This window comes from Neopelma chrysocephalum, unplaced genomic scaffold (assembly GCF_003984885.1).
Source record: "Neopelma chrysocephalum unplaced genomic scaffold, ASM398488v2 Primary Assembly neopelma1_44, whole genome shotgun sequence".
In the NCBI taxonomy this organism is placed as follows: domain Eukaryota; kingdom Metazoa; phylum Chordata; class Aves; order Passeriformes; family Pipridae; genus Neopelma; species Neopelma chrysocephalum.
Genome location: NW_020897703.1, coordinates 21371370 through 21396623, shown reverse-complemented (window position 1 = coordinate 21396623; position 25254 = coordinate 21371370). Strand labels below are relative to the sequence as shown.

Here is a 25254-nt window from a genome sequence, read left to right as displayed (position 1 = left end):
CAGCATAGGTTCAATGTTATAACTTGTAAGTGATTCTGGGAAGAAAATGCAATAAAAGACATCCTTTGTGACCAAGTAAAAGAGACACTTCCGATGTCCAGTTTTCCTTACTAAATCTGGGACCTTGAAGTCAAGCTGTTTCTTGTTTTGTCTTCCTGGAGTAACCAGTTACCAGCAATAACCCTGTGAAACCTTTTACACAAGGTTTTGCCTTGTGCTGTACTTTACCCTAATGCTTTTACCACCCATACCTGCCTGTGAGGTCCAAGCCATACTTGCAGGGGGGTAGTTTGGGTTCGTGTACGCTGCTGACATCGCTTTCCTTTGAGCACTGGCATAATGCAGCTCTGTGAAGCAAAGAGCTTCACCCTGCCTGCCTGTGGGAACGGCAGGGCTATTGCTGTGTGGCAGCGCAGCTCATTCTCAGAAGGGCCTGAGGAAACACAGCAGGGGCTGAAAGTCATAAACTGTGATTTGCGGTGTTTCTGGCTCAGTGAAACAAACGTTGCTGGAAACTATTATTTTATCTTCAATGCCTGGTGCTATTCAAAATTAGCCAAAAAAATGTGTGGAAGGGTTAGAGAAGGAAACAGATCTTGCTTCTATGAGGCAAAATACAACTGAGAGGTTTTATTTTTTAAATTATGTTTTAAAAAATATTTAAATGAGAAAACAAGCTTTGCATGAGCATCCTATCAAGAATGGGTTTTCTGTTGTTTTGGTCCCATTTTGGTAAATATTTTAAAATTTGAAAACAAAGTATAAATGCTATTAAAAGACTTTCCAGAAAGGAATAAAATCACTATTCTTTGTATTTATTTGGAGGTTTTTAATTTAAAAATAATGCTTGAAAATTGATGATGGGTTCTAGTCTGAATGAGCTGATTAATACCTCTCCTTTATTCAAAAGATGTAATTACTGCAAATGTTGTTTTCCATTAAAATGTATGCACTTGTCAACAGTTCCATCATTGCACTTGGTGCTTGTTTTTTGCTTATTATATGCATAATTGTTGGTGACTCTTTAATGACAATTACAATAATGGTTTCCCTACTATTCCCAGAACTCCATCTATATCAGAGAAGTCTGACACAAAATGGAACATAAATATGAGGGCAGTTTTCAAAGCTAAGATTCTGGGGTCTTAACAGCTGATTCTTTGTCTGGTTTTTATTTTCATATGATATTTCTGATTGCATAAAGCGAAGAATGACTGCAAAGAGATCTTGTCTTTCGTGGACCCATAAAAACAGCTTCAGGTTGTTTTCACTGGCATAATAGGGCTTTTTTCAGCAAATGGAATTGCATAACTTTATTCTGAAGCAGGCAGTTGTCCTAGCCCACAAAATAGTTCAGCAGAGCTTGGAATGGATGGTGCACTCGAAATGTCTCTGGGGGCATCTGCCAGTGACTGGAAAACAAATGTAATTTTCTCCTTGATGCATCATACAGCAAAAAATAGCAAAAAAGATAACTAAAATCAATGGCTCATACATTTCCAGTCTAGAAGTACACAGTACCAAATGCTTAAGCTACAGGTATGTGAAGCTTTCAGTGTATAGTTATGAAATAAACTGTCCACCAAAACTACTTTTCTCTAAGTCATGATAGAATATGTTTTATGTTCTTGAACTCGACGTTTATAGCCTTTTCCCACTTCTGCTGCTTCACAGTACGTAGTGCTGGATTTCTCATATAACTGAAAGGAAAACATACCAGGATGGATTTCCTTCTGGCAGACATAACTGTAGTTTCATGGAAGCTTGTGCGTCCTTTCAGATTTATACCCATTCAGCACTCCCAGCCTGACTTCCAGCTCCATATAGCCTTTTTTTTCCAAACTTGCAATGACAAAGGGGCCATCTAAAGTTAGATAGATCATCTCTCTTTGAATATGCCTACATTATTAATGGCTGAATCTTCACATCTTTCCTTACAAATTTGTAAAAAGTAGATATGGGTTCCAGAAAAAATGACAGTCAAGAAGAAGAACACTTAGATAGAAAAAAAAAAAAAAGTTATGCTGTCAGTTCACTGACAATATATTTGTTTTATATCTCTACCCCTCACACCATCCTTTGTCTTCAAAAATACTCAGCAAACAATTTAGAGGAAGCAATTGGCATATTCCCTAATGAGACAGGATAAAGTGTCCTATAATGATGATGACAGCAAATTTACTAAGTGAACTGCAGTTTAAGAACTTTGCAAATTGATCAAACCATGATTCCTTGGTTGCTTACTTAATTGCCTGTTACAGTTTCTCTCCTGACCTCCATATCCCTACTGCTTTTGTCAGCACTTCGGCAACTGAGGGACTCTCTGTTAGCCCCTCAGGTTGTGAATAGTGGAAGAATAGGTTCTGGTTTGGGGATTTTACTTAATTTGCATTTAATATATACTCTTGGCCAGCTATCAGAGTGGGAATTTAGAGATATTCTAGACTCCTACAGTGCTTTCTACATCAGGCTAAGGATGAAGCTTTCTTAATTCTATCTATTATAGGATGGATGCTAATTAAAGCACTACCTCACCAGATGCTGAGTACCTTAAGCAGCATCTTAACCCAGTGGTATTCTGTCTGCTAAAGATGTCCAGTGAGGAGAGAAATTTACAATGAAAAAGCATATTTCTGTGTGTGGTACAAGTGATCAAGCGGTGAGACTTAATTCATAGCCAGTCTGGACTGGAGCCCCTAGAACAGTGGTTCTATTTTGCTGGTAGAAGTGAAGAAATGTCTAAAATCTGAATGATGAAATATCTTGTAGCATTCTTCAGAGTAATAGTCAGAAAATGCTATTTCAGGGCTCAGCATTTAAGTCTTTCTGAAATTTGTTTCATTAGAGAAACTATTTTTAGGAAGTGAGGGGAAAGGAGGGATGTGAGTCCATATGTGCACAGGAATGGGAGCGAGGAACTATTCTGGCTGCTGCAGAGTAATTCCTGCCTTCTACAGGAGAGGCTGGGACTGTGTTTTTCAGAAGCAGAGAGGAAGTGCTGGCCCTTCACTCAGTCTGCAAAGCTCCCTGAGTTCCAAAACAGGAACTTTGCAGTTGCATTTACAACCTCAACACAGCAATCCTAAGCTGTTAGGGAGAATAATTTTGTCAGTATAATCAGGTAAGTGTTTAAGCTAGTGGGGAAAAAAAAATCAGGTCTTCTGAAATGAAATTTAAGGCTTTTGTTGTTAAAGGTCCAGGATTGTGCATGTGGCTTTCTGATACTGGACTGCCTTTCTGTAGGAGTTTTCTCTTTGCCCTGTATGAAGTGACAGTTACCTCTTGCCCAAAAACATGCCTCAAATATAAGAATTGTACTGACCCATGAGATTTTTTTTCTCATTCTGTTCTTGCTCTTGGTGACCTGCTGCTTGTTTTATTAATCACTTGGATTTTCTTGGGCACTAATACTCCAAGAAAAGAATGTTGATAAGCAGAGAGAAAAAGTTGGTTGTATAAAATTAGTTCTAAAGCATAAAAACACCACCTGTGATGGAGACCGTATCTGAGCTTGAGCTTTTCTGCTGGGGGACAAGGGCTTGATTTCATTTGGCTGGCAAATGGGCTTTAATGCTTCCTGTTAACATCATGTAGGGAAGGTGAAGACTGCCAAAAAAATCTGTCATTTGTGCTGACAAGACTTAAATGCATGCCTAGGTGATAAATCATGTCTACATGTATGTACCTATGTCTTTGAAACACCATTATATTGATGCACATATGTACCACTCCATAACTAGATGTGGCACATTTCTAAGTTCATATTCATTTACTTAAGTATTTACATACTTTAATCCAGAACAAAGCAAATACCTGTATTTTTAAAGCCAGCATATATTTATTTCAAGGAATTACTTAAATACATGAGTGATTTTGAGCATGGATTCAGGTCCAAATGCGGTAAGCTTTCACATGCTAATCAGCTGCATATAACCAGTATATGTTATGACAATAATTAAAGCAGTACTTATGCATAAAACACGTCTGTCTTCTCCTTGTTTGTGATGTTCTTTCTCCTTGTTTGTGATGCAATGACTCTCTCTTTCATTTAAAGCTATCTATGAACATTCTTGCGAGGCTTACCGACACCAAGGGAAGACATCAGGTTTCTTCTACATCGATTCTGATGGAAGTGGACCACTTGGACCACTCCGTGTTTTTTGCAATATCACAGGTAATGACCTAACCTTGTCTTGGCTGCTTTATGTTGGCTCTAATGTGATTGTGAGGTGGTCTTAATAGTACAATGATAGACATGTCAACAATACAACTCACTAGTGGGGATGACGCAGAGAGCTTGTAGGAACTGAGGTTTGACTCTGAGATGTTTCCTTAAATAGGATCCATGTGAAAGTGATTTTTAAACTAAGTTTGAAGAACTCTCCTTGTACTGTTGTTAAGTTACAACGGCATCTGCACTGTACAAAGAGCACTTCACAATATCATAACTTTTGATGAGAAGGTTATGGTTTTTACTAAAGAAGTAGAAACTTAGAAACCAAACCATTCTTTTGTAACTGAATAGCTTCTCTGCTTTAGTAGAACACTAGATCTGGGAATTATTGTTGAACTCCTCACACTGAGCTAGCTGTAAAACCTTCTAGTCTGACTTAAGCAGCAATACCTCCCCTCATACAGGTGTGCTGCCTTTGACGTTCTGAAGTGTGGAAACTTTGATTGTCCCTGGTATCTGTGTGGAGGAGAATGCATGATGATCTTAGAAGGAGGGACACCAAAGAGACAGGTAGTGGAGCAAGAGCCTGGCAAGGTTGTTGAGTCTTTTTAACCTTACAGTTCTATAGCTTTAAATAAAAGTCATGTCAATGAATATACCTATCTGGAAAATTCTCCCCCTAAGTGGGTTCTATTTTGTATATGGGACTGTCATGACAAAGGTATGAGAAAAGATTACACAGCCCTTGTTCTGGATGGGGATAGATGGTAGGGCTCCTTTTGTGCTTTTTATTTTTGAAATGGAGATGAAATTTCCCAGACTGTCTCCTGCTTGGCGTTTTTTGCTTCCTGTGGCCAGATGCAGATGAAAGAATGTTTTATTACCCTTTCTAAATTGCTAATTCTGGCTGAGCTGCTTCACCACATTTTACCTCCACACTCAGTGCTGAAAACTGAGGACTCAGGATATTCATATTTTATCCTTAATCTCCTTGTGCTTAAAGTGTCTGAAATTAAATTTTCATTTTTATTTAATTGGGCAATCATTATGTTAATTAAATGCACAACAGTTAATTATTAAGTATGTTTTTTATTCAAGTGTAATAAATATTTAATAAGATGTGTCTCCTTCACTGTTGAATCTTGTAAGAATTGAAACAATGTTTCACCCTTCTGTCTGAATATCCTTCCTTGATCTCCAATATAGGAAATGTGCTCATTTTTATTATTTATCATATAAATATGTGTGATCAAAACATTGTCAGTGCTTTTTATCTCTGCTGAAGAAGTAGGATTTTTGACAAACACCTTACATTTGCTTTCCTCAAATAAATTTTATCTGACAGAAATCTAGAAGGCATATACCTGATTTTCTCTCTATCTGTAATGAACTTGCTGACACTCTTATTTTGGTTATGAGAAAGTGGAGATGGAGAAAACTGGCAAAACCTCCTAGCCCAGAAAATACGCTTCTGTGTTGCCTAAATATGGTTTGGGTGCCTTAATCACGAGAGCTTCTTTTCTCTCTGGGAACTTACCTCATTTTTATGCTCATAAAAATTGTTTACAATAATCAATTAAATGCAAAGTATGCAAAGAATAACTTTGTGTACACAGGAATGGATTCTCAATTAGTTACCCTTTTCAGGTGATGCTTCTGCATAGTTTTCTGAAATTAACCTGTATTCAGTGAAAAGCAAAATATGAAGTTGTGGTTTTATATTACGTATGTACAAGGAACAGAGAAAATATTATTGTCCAGTGATATAAATCTCTACAAATCCTTCTGTGAATGGAAAAACATAGATGGTTGGGAACATCAATGCTTCCATGTATGGGGAGACTAAATAAATTAAAAAGATGGTTGGAGGAACTGTCACAGGAAAGCGTGGAGATCACGTGTAGTATACAGAAAGCACATAGAAATTGATTATTTTTCATCATATAGGAGCTAAGGGATACTCAAATGATTAGACAGCAGGATTTGGGAGGTTATTTTTGCTTGCTCTTTTCTGATGCAATGAATTCAACCTGAAACAGTACCACAGGACAGTAAGGAGGCTGATGTAATCAATAAAGGGAGTAAAAACAGTCTGGGAAAGCCTCAGTCTTGTCTGATAGATTCAGAAGGTGCAATTAAATATGGAGGTTTAGTTGAGCTCCTTGCTCAGGCAGCTGTGAGGCAAAGACCACTGGGAAATGGGAATGAGTTTCAGGAAAACCTTTTGACTTCCCCTGCTACCCTGGATATCCATTCATCCTCAAAGGCAGAGTTGGGCTCCTGGGCTAAATGATGCTTCTATTTTACTTGGACTGACAGTTCTTTTTGTACACAGTTCAAGAAGCAGTAACCTCTTTATGCCCAAAACGTATTCAGGCTGAAGAATTTGGAGCTGTAATGGAAAATTCAGGGCAATGACTCATTTAGCATTTTTAAAGCAGAGGTGCAGAGAGCTAATGACTTCTGGGAATTACAGTGCCTTGAATCCGTGAGGGATAAATTCAAAGAAGAAATCAGATCATCAGAAATGAGCAGCATCATTGCATTTAGAGAAAAGTGTTTTCTTTAATGTTCACTTACATCTGTTTAAAGTTCTTTTTAATTTTTTTCTGTTTAATTGAACAGATAGGGAACTTTTTTGTAGGCAGTTATTAACAAGGGAGCATAAACACCAGCTTTCTTGCATATTGGTGTCTGGTCATAGATATCCAATGTCTGATGTAGATATGGAAAGTATCAAGAATACAAGTTAATTTATTGTGTTTCCAGTGGTTTCTTTGCAGCCTGTCAACTTTAGCAGCCCACTGCTGAATAAAAATTCTGAAGAAAGCAGAAAATTGCAATTGTGTGTGTTGAGAGAGAATTGGACAGTCATACAAAGAGAAAGAGAGATATAAGGGAAAGGAAATTTTGCAGGGAGAAAAAAAGCGGAAAAAAGTATTAAAAAATATAAAGCCAATTTTCAGCATGGTAAGAAATTTAACAGTAGTGTCACAGAATATCTGCTGATACCAGAGTGGGTAAATGTACTTATCCATTGTCTGAAGAAGTGGCTGAAAAAGCAAGGTGACAAAAATTGTAGATGACATGCTATTATTTAAGTTGGTCAAGAAGAGTAAAGAGTGCACGAAGCACTTTAAAAGGATCTTATCTTGAAGGCTGTTTATTTCTACTAAAATAAAATATGTTGTTGAAATAGGAGCTTGTCAGGAACAGTAAAGTGCCTAATTAAAGGCATGGAAAGATATCTGTATAAAGAGAGCTCAAAAGTAAATAAACCAAGGCTATTTGGATTGGAAAGACTCAAAGTGAATGGGCCTCTTTGACAGAAGCCACTCTAATTTGCATTTTCTTACAATAAGAGTAAAGAGACAGTTCAATGACAGTGAAAGACAACAAACTCAAAACTAAATCTAAAAAAAAAAGACAGCACCTTATTAACATAATGTTTTCTTCACCTTAAATACCCATTGAACGCAAGGCAAAGTCACTTTCACAGTGAAATTCATCAATTGTAAGAAATACTGAGGAATCCACACCAAATGTAGGATGTAGGTGTGTGCAGGAAGTAACCCAGATATACGTGCCTGAATCATGATCATGTGTAGTTGGATGCTATGAGAGACATCATGAGGATGTAAATGGGTCTGTGCAGGGATTATTAATTTTGGATGATTGTGTTGAGTGCTGTGGGAACATATCTAACATGTTTCCAGGCCATCTGCATGGGAATATAAACTAGCTATGTTTTCTTTACCTGGATTTTCCCATCATCCATGGTGCTCTGTGCCCACACTCTTTCGGAATTAAGTACAGAGGAAATGCATCATGTCATACTTTGATGTAATGAACAGTCACTAGGGCTGAGAAAGAAATTTTCCCTGTAGGCTGGTTGTTTGATAATTAGCCCAGTTGAATTAATCTCCACTTAATTGAAGATTGATAACAATCAATAGAGAAGATGACTAACAGTCCCTATGTACATCTGATCTGGCAGTCTTTATATCATTGTGAGGCTTGTTCTTTTTCTCTTGTTGCTTAGAAATGTATTGATCTGTCTGGAGTACTACTTAACTTCTAATAACCATATTTTCCATTGCAAAGCCTACAGACATGCAATCTACATCCATGTACTTGTTTTGCTGTACTGTGTGAAAAGTGTTTGTAATGACCTTTTCTCCTCTCCTCCAGAGTAAATTTTACCCTTGATATCTGAAAGAAAAGTACACTTGAGTCATCCTGTGACCGTACTTCTCTACTGATGCTGTTCTGCTGTATGCAGACCCTGGGCTATCAAATCAATAACACTTAGAAATTGCCATGACTAAATCAATGGTTAATTTTATCTTAGCAAGATATTTTTCCAGTCTTCAAATAGCTTGCATTTTTTTTCTTCCCTTTTTTTACTCCAGGGCTGCAGTTTAGGAAAAGGCGAAACCTGATCCCAGGTCTTGCTGCTAGTCCAAGACCTGTTTTTGAAACTGCCATAATGAAGGAATCATTAATTAACAGAAATATATCTATTCTTGTGGCAAATCATCTCTGGTTTGCAGTCGCCTCTCAAAATGCAGATATTGCCTATTTCTCTGATGCAGGAAAAATAAAGTTGTATTTTCTTTATCTCAAAAAACTGTATAGAAACTGTGTTTAAATATCAAAGTAAGGGATTCTAAGAAGATGTGAAAGAGATGGCGAATGTTATACTTGCAATTTTTTATAAATTGCCTCCTTTTTTTTATTTTTTTCTCATTCAGCTAACAATGATTAATATTTTTGTTCTTCCATATGTATTCCACGGCATGCAAAGAAGGCTGAATTTAGGAGAATGCAAGTTGTGTTTGTAGTTGAAGTGCCTAAATATTTTAAGTGTCTGAATAGTCCCACTTAGAGTATGATATCTGGTCAACTATTTGAGGAAATTTCTGTAGCAGTTTGCTCACTTCACTGTGAACAAGGAGCAGACTGGAATAACACAGATGGATTGCTACAAAGCAGAGCTAACTGGACCTCAGTCTTTTTACTAGAAATGCCCATTGATATTCTCAAAACAATAATGGCATTAGTGGTATTACTGTCCATGGCATCCATCTTTCCCTTTGTTTCTACACAAGGATCTCAGTTCATGTGCTTATATAATTTCTTATTCTATTTTCCATAAGAAGCCATATCCTTTTACTTTGTATTGCAGTTACACTGAGTGACTCACCCCTTTTTATGTTTCCCATGGACTTGTCAGACTCTCACATGGAAAGAAGTGCTGTTATCAGTCAGGCTGAGGCAAGAACAGAGAGGGGGAGTTGGTCATACCCTTAATTCTAGTTTTAATACCTGCAGCTACAAAATTTTGGGACAAGAACTTAAACTCCCTGAGATTCTCAGAATGAGTTAGATAAGACTTATAGCTTTGAATTTCTTAAGGAAATATTTAAATTGACTGTTTGTTGTTTGTCTTTTTTCTTTTTTTTTAAGGACTCTACTTTTCAGCTTACTGTTTATAATTGTGATTGACTTCATCACTAGAGAAAAAAACGAATGGAAATTCCTTACAAATGATTTACTACTCTTTAGATTAAAGGCAGCCCTTAATGATTTACAATTTACCCACTCAAACACTACAGGTCTTCTATCACCCTGCAGTTTTGACAATTAATATGTTTCTATTTTGAATTTTCATTAAATATTCCAGTACTTTACAAAATGGAGAATCTTTAGTGGGCATATTACATCAAAGGCATTGTGCTGTCAACAGCTTCCTTGCTGTTTACAGTGAATTTGTTGTATTTCTGATGAGCATCTCAGCAGAAGTCCCGAAGGCTGCCTTCACTGTTGCATTTGCAGGAGGCCCCCAAGGAAGTTTTAGTATTGAAAAAATGTAACAGTAGATATTTTCCTTTAGCCTCTACCTTTTAACAAAAGGTCACTGCAGCTTAATCAGTCTCCTGCTGCGTTTGCAGTGCTCAGAAGTTAGAAGTAACCTGTGGCTCTCTCAAAGTTGCTCTGACTGTCTCGGTTGCAAGGGGTGAATCCATTTGCCCCAAACACAGGTGTCAAGTGCCATGTTGGACATCTGCAGATATATCATGCCCACCCTCCTGGTATGGCATCTGAAGAACAGCAAGTTTCCTATGGGCTCTCCTTCTTGTCTGCCAGGCTCATGCAGATGTCTGAGCCATCACAAGGCATGTGAAACAGCAGAAGAGTGATTTGAGTCTCTCAGCACTCACTTAGGTGAAGGAGACTGAGGCAGAGAGGACTGCACTCTTCTCAGAAGTGCAGCAAGTGGAGAAGTGTCCATTTTGTGCTAGGAAGTAGATCAGTGACTGCTGCTTCAGTTTTTGGAGAGGAATATTTCTCACTGCTTGTTGTAGATATCCTGTATTAGAGGAAATATGGAAGAAGTGGGCTGTCAGGATAACAGTTTGCTGTCTCTGGGCTTCAGCACAACATGGTGCAAAGTGCTGTGGAAGAGATGTCTCATTCTCATCCATCAGAGCTGCCTGGCATGGCCATTCTGCTGACAGAGCTGGCTTGAACATGGGCTCAGAGTGAGCAAACTTCATGTCTGGGGTGTAGGAGAGTTGAAAACCCAGGGATGGGACAGCAGGTCTGTGGACCTGAGGGTCTGGTGCCTTCCTGGAGCCAGTTGCTGGCTGCCAGGAAGGATTTACAGGCAGTGAAGGATTCCAGGCATAGGCAACCCTGAGGAAAGTACACTGGCAGGTGCAGTCTGCTAGTACTGTCAGAGAGTGGGCTACATGCAAGACTGGGGTGATTGGAACCATCCCCGCACACACCCTGTCCTGAATTTTTTCAGTGGAAATGCATTGCACTGCTTCTGCACTGGATGGAAGTGGCTAAATCAGAATTTAGGAGGAGGCTGATGAGCACAAAACAAGCAGCAGAAGCATGTATTACTGGGTCAACCAGCAGAAAAAAAAATAGGTAAAAAATAGTAATGGATGGCTTTCATAGAAGACTTGGAAAACATTTCCTTGGAGTCAGTGAATTAAAGCTGCTTGTGACAAGAAACGGGTCATTTTATATTCTTTGAGGAGGGTGTGCATTACAGCAGGGTTTAAACTGCTACTGCAGCTTAGAACAGTACAGTGTTTAAGGAGGAGAATCTGCCTTTTTTGTGGTAATTCTTGTAGTTATAGGTACAGCGTTCAGGATAAAATTTGGCATTCAATGTAGAGCACCAAGAAACAAATACATTGTATGAGCTCTGAGAGTTATTTTTCTCTCTCTCATGTAGCATTTACCATATGTTTGGCTTGTTGGCAATTTAATCAGTCTGAATAATCTTGTTTTGTGACAAACCTCCTAAATCACAAAGGAATGATGCAGTTTGTATGGGTGGAATGTGCTCTACAGGGATATTTCAAGTTGAAGAATAAAAATGAGAATTAGGCAATACAGAATTCATTGAAAGCCAGTTTTCCAGCTGCTCTAATTTCCCATAATTTAATTTGTGTGCAGTCAAAAGCAACTTGGAGGTTTCCAGCAAGATAATACAACTATGGGCAAGGCTAGACAGAGAGTCTAAAATGTGCTTAATGCATTGCAGTCCCATGCTGTAAAAGCATCTCCTAGGGCCAAATACAGACAGCATAATATCCTAGTGAATTGGACCATTAAAGAAAACTGTGAAGGTGCAAAGCTGTAGCATTGCCCTGAAATTAAAGCATTGTCACCTTTAAATTATGGAAACAATTTAACAAGCATTTAGGAAATCTGCTTTTTAAGGCTACAATAAACTCTTTCAGGTTATGCAGTAGAGGATGTGGCTGCACTCTCCCATTTGGTTTTGAATGACTTTCAGCTTGTGTGTAGTTTGAAATTTTACCAAGCTGAGAAAGCAACAAAATAATAAAGTGGAATAATGGAAGATAAAAATAAACAGTAATCTATGCCTGGAGAGCAGCTTTTTAATTCTCAATGCATATTCATAAGTGCAAGAAGAGCTTGTTAAGTTGAGTAAACAGGAAAAAAACATGTAGTGTGGACAGATGTAAAAATACAATGATAACTTCTGCACTGACATAAATGAAATGAGAACCTTATCTGTCTAGTTTAACAGTTTTCAGCTTGGTTTGCATCTGTGATTACAGTGTCACTGCCTAAAATACAGTGTAAACAAAACAGAGCAGAGATTAAAAACAAAACAAACAAAAAAAATCCCTGCATTATGAAATAGGAACAGTATTTGAAACCTCACTTTCAAAAGCTGTAAGTGTTATTGGTGCAAAGGTGTGCCTCTGTAAAGGCATGCGAAACATGAAGCAAACTTGCAGACAGCTGTTGCACTGCTTTCTAGTTATAGTAATCTCTGTGCCTGTCCAGATTGCAGCTCCATGTCTTACATAGGTCCTGAACCACGCCTGAAGTGCAAGCTCACAAACTGTTCTCAGTAGGCTTCAGAGTACACAGGGATTGAGCAGTAAGCATCTAATTCCTTGAATTTATTCTGAAAGCAACCCTAGCAGAACTTGTGCAAGTGAATTTGAGAAAACGGAATGATCATTTTTCTAAAGTATGCCAAGTTTGAGGTGGAGAAAATGATATTTGAATAAACCCTAAGACTTGACCTGAAAGGTGATGGTCTTCAGAAGAAATTCTGGGATTATTTTTGAGTGTTTTTCTGATCTATGGAAGCAGGTCTGATGGTCTCGCTGCTGTCTTGGAATGGTTCAAGGGTTTCCTGCCCTCTAGCTCTTAGTTATTTCTCCCTCAGTCAGTGAAGGTACAGGAGGGAGCAATGTTGGCTCTCCCACTCTATCCAAAGCAAACTAAATTTAAAGTAATTTTCAGGCTCATTTGCTGCATGTAAACAGAAGAGTGTCCTTTAGAAAGAAGGAACTTTCTCTAACTTTTTTTACTGTGATGTGAATGTAATCATTTATTCTTCCAGCAGGTTGTGTGTGACTTTGTGTGCTTTACCTAACCCCTCTACACCTCATGTTCCTCTTCCTAAAAGAGAAGTACTTATTCTTTCCCTAGGAAATGGGAAGAAACATAACTGAGATGGCTGAACACGTCTCTCTTTCTCCTCTTACCCTCTTGCCACCAGCTCTTTTGTCGTGCATTTGTGTTGTGTTGAGCCACCCCTTTGGTCTGAGGTTTGCTTGCTGGTGGCTATTACTTTTCTTTCACTAGATCAGTGAGACAAACATAGATCTTTTTTGAGAAGCTGAACTGATAGTTACTTTTATTTCAAAGATGAAGCAAAGAGGGAAACTTTGAACTGAGTAGCAAAGCACAGATCTAATCTGTGGAAGTTTTAAGCATAACAGATCAGGCATGTGTAGATTAGGAAATCTCTGAAATGTAACTCCAGGATTCTTTTCATCTGCTATAACTTTTTTTAACTCCATTCTGAAGTACTTGCTAAATCACAATCACTTTGAACACAGAAAGAAACTTAATTTGTTTTTTCCTTTTCCTTTGTAAACTGGAGGATGGAAAACAGGTTAGCTTATTTCTAAAAGATCTAAATGCAATTCTTGAATGTCAAAGTTTAGATCTCAGAGGGACAACTGAGAGCAGCTGTAATGATAACAAGACTGTGAAAATTAATGAAAAATCATAGAGGAAAATATGAGGAAGTCCTGTCGCATTGCCTGTTCAACACACTTGTTAATGAGTGCTTGCTGCTAACAATATATCTGCTGATGTCTTGTCCAACCTCATTTCAAACATGTCAATTAATTAAATTTCCAACACTTTTTGCGAAGACAGTTTTATGCCATGCTATTTTTAGTAAGTTTTTCCAAGTAACCCTTTTTTGCTTCTAAATTACTAGATGTTGATGCTTTTGACTTTTCACGTACCCACACAGCACCTTATCGGTGCACAACCTGGAAAGTACTGTAGTGTTAACCCCTGAAACTCTAGCCTTAGACTGCTGTTCTTCCTGAGCAGCATTGTAGCCACTATTGTAAGCACTGATTTTTATTGCATTTTCTTAAAATTATGTTAGGAACTCTCAACAGGGAAGTGCTTCTAACTGTCCACCTGGAATTTCAGCAGCCAGTTTATTCCATCATCTCCTGGGTTTACATCTCACATTATGAACAACTTGTCTTTTTAGTAGATATTTCAGTTAAGGCGGAGGTTAAACTTCTACCAGCTTCAGTGAGAGGAAAGTTAACTCATCCTCAACTGCTTCTGAAAAATCTACTCTGTTCTTGTCAATATTGCCTCGAGAGAGCAAAAGAATACAGAGAGACTGGCTGATAAGAATCACTACTTTAAGATGTACAAGATGTCTGTTACGAAGTCATTGAATTATATTGTGTTGGAAGCAATATATGTGCAGGACTGTAGAAGGTAAAGTGTTGGCTGTGATTACAACCGCTGGGACAAGATATAACAAGCAATAAATTTGTAGTATTTCATACAACTTTAATCTAACTTTTGTGTATCACACATTGCAACAATGTTTCTTTGAGCTCAAACTCCAAGGATCCACAAGCAGCATCCTGAAGTCAATAAGAACCACAGAATTACACATCTATGAGCAAACTTTCTGTCTACCATCACAGAAATTATGAAAAGGTTGTGAGTGAATGTGTGGTTTACTCTGTGTAAACTGTTCTTACAGTTAATGGCAGTTAATTTCTCTCTAACTTGCAGCCATGTCTTGGAACAAACCTCTTTAAATAGTCTCCAGATGGTTGTTGTTACTTGCCTGTCATCTGAATGCCTCCATAATGACAATTCATTAAATCATCTCAGTGTCTTTGCGCAGATAGTCCATTTAGGATTTTTATACACCTATTAGCATTCTGTTGAACTAATCTGTCCGATATTTGTAGCTCAACGAAAAATACTTCGACTGCAATGCCTTGCAGTGGCCACAGAGCTACTGGGCTCATCATGCCAGTGTATTGGGGAGTAACTGGAAAGCTCAAGCTCTGCAAGAACTCAGGCCAGCTAATCTGCTAAAACCATCTGAATCCTTAAATACACAGTTTTTAAGATCAGCTTAGAAAAGATCCTATTCTGTGTTATCTAGGGTTTCAAAGATGCAGCTTAAATAACAAAATAGAAATTTATTGCCTCAATCTTGCCTCTTCCTCTGTAACTGTCTGTATGTTTCTGCAAGTGAGATTGAAATCTCCCTCTCATCAGGTGATTAGAAATTACTGCCTTAAATTTTTGCTCTCTCAATATCTTGTATCCTCCTTAGGCAAGCAGGGTCTTGATAAAGAGGGAATTTACTGGATGTGACTGTTAGTGTGGGGCACGTGCAGGGCTCAGTCCTGTGAATCCTCGTTGAAGAGTTTGCCTATAACTCCAGGCCAGCTCAAAAACTGGGCTTTCAAATTGTCCTTGCTACCTTGCCTATTGCTGTCCCAGAACCAGCTGGGGAAAAACCTGCCTACTAAGCTGATTGCTAAGTGTGATGTTCTTATTATCATGCCAACCCCAATGCTGGTTGTGAGCTAGGTTGTAAGGGTGCAGGTTGTGCTTAAGCCTACACTCTACTTTCTCTCACTTACAAAATCCCTTGCTCTGCCAGTAAATGCAATGAAGGAAATGAGAATGGGCTCACCAGCATGGAAAAGCGTCAATATTTACAGTTAACTACAGATGCCATGTCATATGGTGTTCTGTACCATCATCCAAATAGGACATCACTCAACTTATATGTAGAAAAATCAGAACTGAGTAAAATGAGTGATCTGACTTCCAACTAGGCGGTAAGAACATACTCTCAGTTTTAGCTTTCTGGCAAGAAACTGCTTTCTGCTTGTGGTGAGTTTGTGCAAGATCATCAACTGCAGTTCTCTGCTTCCATTTGTTGTTACAACAGCGTGGGCTGTTCTCTCAGGTACAGATATGTTTGCAAAAGATGACTGTTGCCCCCATGAGCCATACTATTATGTCTTTTCTCTCAGGGATAAAGGCAGCTGAAAGGTATCTAATTTTATTCAGATACCTGGCAATAGAAGATGCTGAAGATCTCCCGTGGTTCCCGGGAAGCTTGTAGTTTCTCTCTTGCTCAGCAGACACTGTAGTGTTTGTTTGAGTTGGTTCAGGGAGAAACATCTCTGTGGGTCACATTGACCTTTAATGAAGACCTATTGGTCTGCATCATAGAGTAACCATTTTGGAGCCCAGGGTCCTGCTGATGCTCTCTCCGATGCAGTAAAGCATTGGATTTCAATTGGGTTTTTGTTCCCAGCTTGTTGAAAGGGTTTGGCTTTTAACTTCCCATTCAATCCTTTTTCATTTAACAGAAGATAAGATCTGGACTGCAGTGCAGCACAACAGCACAGGGCTAACCAGAGTCCAAGGAGCTGACCGGGAGAAGCCGTACACAATGTCCTTCAACTACAACAGCAGCACAGAGCAGCTGGAAGCTGTGATAAGCAGTGCAGAGTTCTGCGAGCAGGAGGTAGCCTACCACTGCAAAAAGTCACGTCTCCTGAATACCCCGAGTAAGTGCCATGATCCCAAATCTTTCCTTCTTAAGTCTTATTGATTATACAGCAGGTACAGGCCACACTGCGAGGAGAAGAAAAAACCAACCAAATAAACACAAAATTAATAGTAGCAATATAGAATGGAGTGAAAAACCTTTTTATTTCTTGGATACTTCTGTGCAGTGCTTGTCCTTTGGTACAAGAGTGTATGGACTCTGCAGGGGAGTTTCCAGTCCCTAAATTCATGTGTGTGCAGATCCTGAAAACTACAATGGAAAGTGCTGCCTAGAAACCACAAAAATTTTATTTAGCTGTTGGCAAATAGATGTGCTTATTAATTTACTGTTTCTATCTCTATATTAAATATAAAAAGCACCCAAATGCTTCCAGACTATTAATGTTATGAAGGGGAGGGGTGTACCCTCTTCTGAGTCCCACAGCCCTGAAAATGATGTTTAAGTACAGTTTGGTAGTACAGTTTCTGGGCCAAAGCTAGCTTTGCCCTTGCGATTGAAGGAATACATATTTTGCCCTGACTTAATGCAGCAGAAAAAAGGAAGCAGAGGCTCTGATCTATTTGTGTTTCTATGCAGTACCAAATTTCCAGTGGCTACTCAGAATGTCTGCCTTCTACTCAACTCTGTCTTGATGTCAGGATTTTACATTTGCTTATCCAGAGAGATGAATGACATTAAGGGCAGGCTTCCGGCTGTTTTCAAAGTCTCCTCTGGTTACTTGTAATGTCTGTATGGTCCTGGTGATTCTTTGATTATTAGCAACTCTTACATTTGTTAGTAGTGTAGAAGACATCCCACGGAAAGCCTGAAGGGGACCTTGCAATGGGATTTCCTATTGTGTTAAAAACACATTGCCTAATGAGATGTATCAAAAACCCTCCTGGTTTCAAAAAAGTTATATAACACTGAATGTTTATGGATCCAGTAATCAGATGCCTTACAGTCAGTTTATTTTTAAAAGCTGTGAGTTATGTCTTTTGTTATTATCAGTTTTACCAGTCAAGAACTGCTTGTATTGCTAATTTTTTTTTAAAGAATGAAATGTTAATATCAGCATCCAGGATAGAGCACAAAGGGAAAACAAAATGCAGGCATACCTGCTCATAAAAAGGGGGAATTGATGTCTTACACATGCTTTCAGTGTTGTTGACTTCTGTATCCCACACCACAACTGACATGTTATAAAGATAAAATTCCACAGGAATTATTTCTGAAATGTTTTTTTAAGGATGACCACCACAGTATTAGAGCAGGTCTGCATGTGTTTTGATTTTTGCACATTTCTGTGAGGTACTTGGTCATGTGTATGCAGGAACATACACTCTGAGTGTGTTTTGAGACACCCCTTGAATGTGGGGCCTCTCTAAAGCTGGGAACACTTCTTAAGAATCCAAACCTTAGTGAAAAAGAAAATAATGATAATCTTGTGTAAATTGACAGTATGTAAACTGTTCATCTTCAGGGCTAAAGTTATCAAACAACAGGCAGACTGGCTAAGATGGTTCCTGACAGGCAGCTTGTTCTCCACTTGTCAAGGACCAAATTTGTTACTCAGATCCTTCAAAGGACAGGACATGGGGATGGTGTCCAGCATTCCGACTTGTGCCTTTGCAGTTGGTGTAGTGCCACTGTGGTCCTGACAGTTGGCCACACAAGAGTTGCACAACTCATTACTCTTTACTACAACTTCATCTGAGAGATAATAATAATTTAAAAATTACAGTCCAGTGCTGTGCATGTGGCAGGCACTGTCATTTTTTCCTCTTTTTTTCTTCCTTTTGTATATGTTATAATTACACTTACAATTTTTCAATTTTTCATCTTGAACTTTCTCAGTAGTCTAATGCTTTAAGTTTGGCAAGTTGTGGAACATACTCAAAAATAAATTGTTTCAGTCCTTGAAATGACAAAATAAGGGTAATTTGTTCTTAGCTGAGTATTAAGTATTTCTAAACGTTAGAAAGGCATTATTTTCCTCGAAGTCTTAAAAACTCTATTAATTGATGTTAATTTTAAGGTGAACTGCTAGTATATTATAGAAGAGCCTAGAGATCCAGGTGTCTTGAAGAGCTCTAAGACTTAAAGAATTTCCACTCATAAGTTGAATATGAGCTACAAGGGTGAATAATTTTAGGGTATTTTGCTGGACTCGCTGCAGAAAGTTCTCACCTGTGTTGTTTATGCCCAGAAATGACTGGAGGGAGTTTGATTTGGGGTCAGAGCAACAGAATAAAGAGCAAAACTCTTGGGGTTTGCTTCTTGATTTGGCCTGGGCTTTTGGATGCCTGAAGCACTACATTCTCTTTGTGTTGCCAGGGTATCATAATGTGTAAATACAGTTAATAAACCACACTTCAGATCTTCCTTCAGAAGCTGGTATACAATGTACATGTATCGATGACAATACTGCTTTCATAGGCCAGAAAGAAACATTACCTGACCTAGTCCAGTTTGCTCAATATCACCCCTCTCTAATACCTCTGGACTGAGCCCAGTGGTGAATGCTTGATGGAAGGGCATACCCCAGAGGTACATCTGATCTTGACAAAAAGCTATAAAATTTCCCCTTCCTTCAGGAAATCTAATCCATTTCTAAGCTTCCTTTCATTTGGGGTGTTGTTGTTTGGTTTTGTTTTTTTTTTTTTCCTCAGGGAGATGGAACACATGATTAGGATATTTCAGCTGATAGCACCAACACACCAAATCTTTGTCTTCCGGACCTAAACACTATCATGTTTCACAGAGAAGCAATAAAAAGATTTCTCTTTCCTCTTTCATTGGTAGTGTTACTCTCCAGCAAAGCTGCATGCTGTTACATAGCAATTTTGGCTTTCGCAGCTTTGACATGGGGGAAAGGGACAAGAAAGGCACGCAGGGCTGCCTCAGAGAGAAACCCAGGAAGGCTTCTGGATTACATAAAGTTGTTCCGGTTTATATCAAGGAATTTGTCTTTCTTCTCTTTATATTCTCTCTTGCCCTGAAGACACAGGCACATGCCCAGCAGGTGTGATTGAGCGTAGTATCCCCATTGAGTTACTTGGATTTACATCTGCAGCATGTCAGACATGCAATCTGGCAGTTGGCAAAGGAGTTTACTCATCTCCACCTCCTGCTGTCTGGAACAGCCTTATCAGTTCTCACTGTCATAGTACGGTTTAGCTGCAAGCATGTCTTTGAAAGCAAAAATCAGATTGCCCTGAACTGCATTTTTGTACATCTCTGCCATCAGACAGATTTTCAGAAAGTTTGTGAACATCAGAGTAGATGTCTGTTCATCAAAGAAATAGCTGACTTTCTTATGGTGCTGGCAAATGAAACTTATATGACCGGTTATTGCAAGTTTCTCATGACTTTTCCATGTCTGTTGGAGAGACACACAACCAGAGCAAATCCGACCATTGACATTGATTAGGAAAGTCATCCACACTCTTAGGAAAAGATTGCAGTCTTTACCACCACCTTATCCTTAGAAGTAGAGACCAAGCCAAGCTAGCAGGAGAGGAGGGGAGTGGGCAGGAAGCTTGGGCTACTTCTAAATGTGCTGTCTGTGTTGTGAGACTATGAAAAGAAATGTAACCCCCTGGGTCTTTGATTTCCTTTCTTTATGGAGCATTTCAGGCAATACCTAGGAAAAGAGTATGTGTGCAAGGGTAGATGCTTTAATTAAACTTTTAACATAAAAGATGTTTGAAGGTATGAAAACACTTCATTAACTGAGTAAACCCTTGGATCTGACTGAATTTGCCCAGTTTTCTGGAAGCAGTAGATGTATTCAAATGCTTAACATTTGGGAATCTGCCTCACATCCACCTTATCAAGGACTTAGCACAGTGATGGCTGTATCAGTGGCAGGATAGCTTGCTTTACGATAGTTGACTGACAGTCTGTCAAGTTCATAGTACATTTGTGTAGGCAGGGACTGAGAAAAGATCAGTCCTAGAGCAAAATCAAATAAATAGGAATGTTTGTAGGTGGAGGAGTTTTCCTGCCTTCTTCCTTATTTTTCTCTTTCCAGTAGAATTCCCACAGCATGTCACCTCAAGCTTAGATTTCAAGCATCCCCCCTAAGCTACCCACCTCTTTCCTGATCTTCCTGCCTGTCCCTCTTATGGTCTGTCAAGTCCCACTATTATATGACTTGTGCCCAGGTTTCCATCTCCTCTTCTTCCCTTTCCCTCCCAGCTAGTCCTGTATCTCGGTGTCAAGCTGCACCATGTGCCATCACCAGCTCTGTGACCCCGTATGTCAGGCAGCTGTTAGCCTTCACCAGTGAACCACTGCATTTGCATTTTGTAACTCCCTATTAGAGGGAAAGATGTAGTGCTACCTCACAGCAGGGAACACATCCTAATTTCTGAGTTTAGACTTAAGATTTAATTCTGCTGCTCAGACAGTTCAATGTCTTTTAATCTATGCCCTGTATTTTGCTAGAGCTCTGTCTGTGCATGCTCCCTCCTTAGTCCCATATGAGACCAGTGATGTCAAAGCTGCTAAGAAATGTCCTTCGGGGTCCTGCCTCCAATAGAGGCTGCTGGCGATTTGCAGCTTAAGGTGAGTACACAAGTCTGGTGTCTTCAGCACATCCCTCAATACGTCCCCATCACCCATGGTTGCTCAGTTAGGGGCATTAGAGTTTATGCTATTGCCAATCCCTTTTAGTATCTACTATGGATCTGTTTTTCATAAACTCGTCTAATCACATTTTGAACTTTATTATGTTGCCTGCCTCTGCAGCCTCCTAAGAAAGCAAGTTCCAAGAGTTCGTCACTTGCTGTTTTACAGAACTACATTTGTGGGATTTTTAATGTGTTTTTGACTGCGATTTTGCTCAGTGCAGTGAGTTCTTGTATTGCAGGATGCAGTGAAACAGAGTTTTGTGCTCATCCAGTGCTTTTATAGTGCTCTTACTCTTCTTGGACTTTCACTAACTCTAGTATTTTTTTCACCTGAAGTGCCCACAGTTTTTGAGATGTGGTTTGCACCAAGATTTCATATAACAGGGACACCACTTTTTAGAGCAGTGTAAATCTTTATGGAGAAAGGAGTGTGAAACCTGGATTCTGATGAATCATTTTACATAGATGTGTCATGAGGTGATCTCAAATGACCCATAACAAGCAGTCATTTACCAATGGGGTTTTGCTCACTAATACTTTATGCCTTTTAAGTATAATTTCCAATTTATCATTCCAGGGACTTTAAATTGCTATTGCACTACCAGGGGACTATTTGTTCTTGCACAAAATAACTTTAAATTGTTATTGCATTACCAGGAGACTATTTGTCATTGCACAAAATAACATAGAACAGGGCAGTCCGCCCTCAAAAAGTGGCTCATGTTGAAAGGAGTGGTGGATAGGTGGTAGGTGTAGATCGTATGGAGTGATTATTCTTGAGTAAGTAGGATTCCTTCCTTGAGAATGACTGACTTGTCATCTGTGTTTCCATCACCATACCTTGTCTCTCCCCTCCAAAGTGGCAGTGCTGACAACTTCTCTCACAAGCACTATTTTAGATAACTTGTGCTATATTTAGAGACTTTTTGAACAGAGTTCGCCATAGCAGTGCCACGTGCTCCCTTATTTGGACGGAGAGATGCAGAGGCCATTTTTAAAGATGCTATGTTGTTTTTAGTGCGCAGCTGATTAAAATGCAGGTTTCATGAGGCAGGTATGCATGCATCCTGCATGCATGCATCTGTGAGTAATGGAAATATCATTATTCCCATTTCTGACCCTTTCTTTCCCTTGCCCTATACAATCTCTCCAGACTGGCAGTGAGGTATAGAATGCTATATCTGCCAGGGAAGGAATAGCAGCTACTTGCATTACTTCTCATGCAGTCCTGTTGTGTTTCTCTGAGAGGGAAATGCAGCGAAGAGGCCAAATGACAGGAAAAACATGGGAAGAAATCCTTGCTCAGCCATACACTGAATGGATTCTAACTTGGTGGAAGGAAACCATGTTCCCTCCTTGAACCCCTCTGCAGGAGAGGGCAGGCTTATAATGGTACTTGGAGTGACACAAAAAGGGCATGAGTCTACCAGGACTGCTCCAATGAACGCTGGAGCACCATTATCTCTGTTTTCTTTAGACACAATGTGTCAGGTGAATTTAAAAATGCTTCTCACAGTGGGGACTGATAGAGTAGTGAGGAAGGAGCTTGTATGGGTAACTCCTGCTTGCTTCTATGGAATACATCATTCTTCTGCTGACGCTGGATATTTCTGTTGCTTTTTGTGGTAGTTTGTTTGGTTTTTTTCCTCCCTTGATTTTTTTTCGTTTGGTAAGTCTAAGGAGCAGTTTTGGAAAAATGCTTTTTAAATTTTTTTTTAATTTTTATTTTATTTTAAAAGACCTTCAATGGTTCATTTACAAAAGAAATTTGTCACTCCAAACTGAATAGATCTACTATGTTTTACTGACGTGGAAATTATCTTTTCCAATATAAAGGAAGCTTGACTAGGGGTAATAATGAAGGCGCATAGGACAGGTAAATGTAATATAAATGTTGAAAACAGATTTTGAGCCTGGATTCTGGAAGTCGTTGCATGCACTATTATTGGTGGTGGTGCAAGGAAGTCAGTGCTGTGAACTGATGCTGCAAGGTGTTTATTTAACCTCTGTAATCTGTTAGTTTGGGACTTTTGATCCCAAAAACCTCTGGTTTGGAGTAAAGTTGATAATATCTTTTGCTCAGCCTGTGACATCTATGGGATAATGAAGTGCTCCTAGCTGGGGAATGACAAAGTGTTGAGTTCAGGGAATTCTGCAGTCCAAATGAGAGTTTGGAAATGGATAATTTTATGACATGCACATGTATGCCAGAACCAAACGTCTTAATTATACCCCTGGCTTGACAAACCCAGTTGTATAAACTATTCATCCACACGGTTTGAAGAAGAGAAGAATTACAGAATTATTTCAGGCTATTCCAGCCAGCATTTCCTTAATCGTGAGCAGTGATAGTATCTATTTATTTATTTATTTATTTTTATTTTTTTTTAGTTTGCAGGACTCAGCATATTGTTTACAATCAATAAATAATGGTGACTAGAAACAAACAGCTAATCCATGGTTTGTTATATTAATGAGTCATTAGCTATGACAGCAACCTGTCCAGCATCCAAGAAAGAAAGCAGGATTGCTACCTGAGCAGAAAACTGTTCCTTCTCCCTCATTAGAGCCACAGTGGGGAGTGTATTCTCATCACACTTATATTTGTCTGCTTCCTTCAGCTGTCCTACTTTGAGTATCTTGGACTCAGACCGTCTTACTGACATTAAACTAATTGCTCTGTCAAATTTGGGTGAGTGCATAGAATCTTCTGATTCTGGAGAATAGCACATAGATGTGGAAGAGTTCTCAGCTGACCTCTTCTACTTCTGTGCCACATGAATGAAGCAATAGTGATTTACATTTCTATTTACGTTATTTTTGAGGATAGAAAAGCATTTGAGGCTATAAACTCTCAGTTTTAATTGGTCTGATCTATCCAGGAAAAGAGAGGTGTTAATAGACTATAGACAAAATGATCAGTGGCATAACTTATTCATATAGTGCAAGTAGGAGAAAAGAAAATGTAAGCATGTGGAAAAAGGAGTCATGTTTTTACTCTGTATACTCTGTACAGATTAAGTTAGAGCTCAGATTCATTGCATGTTAATCTGAAGCCCAGGAATTTTACCCCCATTATAGTGTGAAGATAACTTATAGAAAATGAATTTTCTGTATTTGAAAGTGTGAAGGCAAAGACAGGAAAAAAGAAACAATGAGGATCAGCTGAAGGCTATTTTTTTGAGATTACTTCATGCTTGGGATTCAAACAGCAGTGGAATAAAAACCTTCTTAAAGCAAAACATTAAATTACTCTTATATGAACTATCTGGTGTTAAAGGGAAGCATAAAAATAGCTCTTCTAGGTGTCTACTAAGGGTAAGCAAGCTTGGAGAAAATGTCTCCAGACCTTGGGGAAAAAAAAGATGTGTAATTCTTCCACTTCCAAGAAGCATGGGTTTTTTTGAGAATGTTTACATCCCCCCAACTTGGACTGATTTGCAGAGGACCAGATTTCACTGCAAGTTGACAAGTACCTAGAAAGATGTGGTGACCTGAAAGAAAATAACACTTTAAAAACCTTCTTTAGAGAAGATTTTTTGATATGTGCTGGGCCAGAAAGTTTGAGAACAAAAAGGAAAAAGCTTTTGAGCCTGCTTTTTTTCTAAGCCCCTTTGATAGGAGGAAGGCTCAGACTGATTTAGCCAAGGCGTATATTCCCACATGAGCTGTCCAGGACTCGAAGGAACGTCAAGAGCTTTCTTTGCACTCAAGAGCAGAATTCAAAAGTCCCAGAAGAAGACTTTTTTTTTTTTTACATTAGTGTTTAGAAAGGTTAGCCAATTAATCTATGTAATTCTCCTCTACAGGTAGATTTCTTGTTTAGCAGCAACTGATGCCAATTTGGCCTGAAACTGGTATGGGCCATTAGATTAATTTGAATGTACCACTCTAAAACCACTGGCCAAGTTTGTGCAGCCACATAAATAACCTTAAGAAGAGTATTTCCTCCCAGATGAACACCTCTGAAGTCTTGCACTCCAAGTGTGGGATTTATGCAGGTACCTCTTGTGCCT

The 25254-nt window shown here is 38.9% G+C and overlaps 1 protein-coding gene across 1 annotated transcript in view; it reads left to right on the top strand.

Annotated features, from left to right (window-relative positions):
- Nucleotides 1-25254, top strand: part of CNTNAP5 (contactin associated protein like 5) — a 292078-nt gene that overhangs the window by 188054 nt on the left and 78770 nt on the right. Inside the window, exons 12-13 of the mRNA XM_027678926.1 lie at nucleotides 4055-4174; nucleotides 16420-16620. Of these exons, the coding sequence (XP_027534727.1) occupies nucleotides 4055-4174; nucleotides 16420-16620 (321 nt within the window). The remainder of the gene's footprint in view (nucleotides 1-4054; nucleotides 4175-16419; nucleotides 16621-25254) is intronic.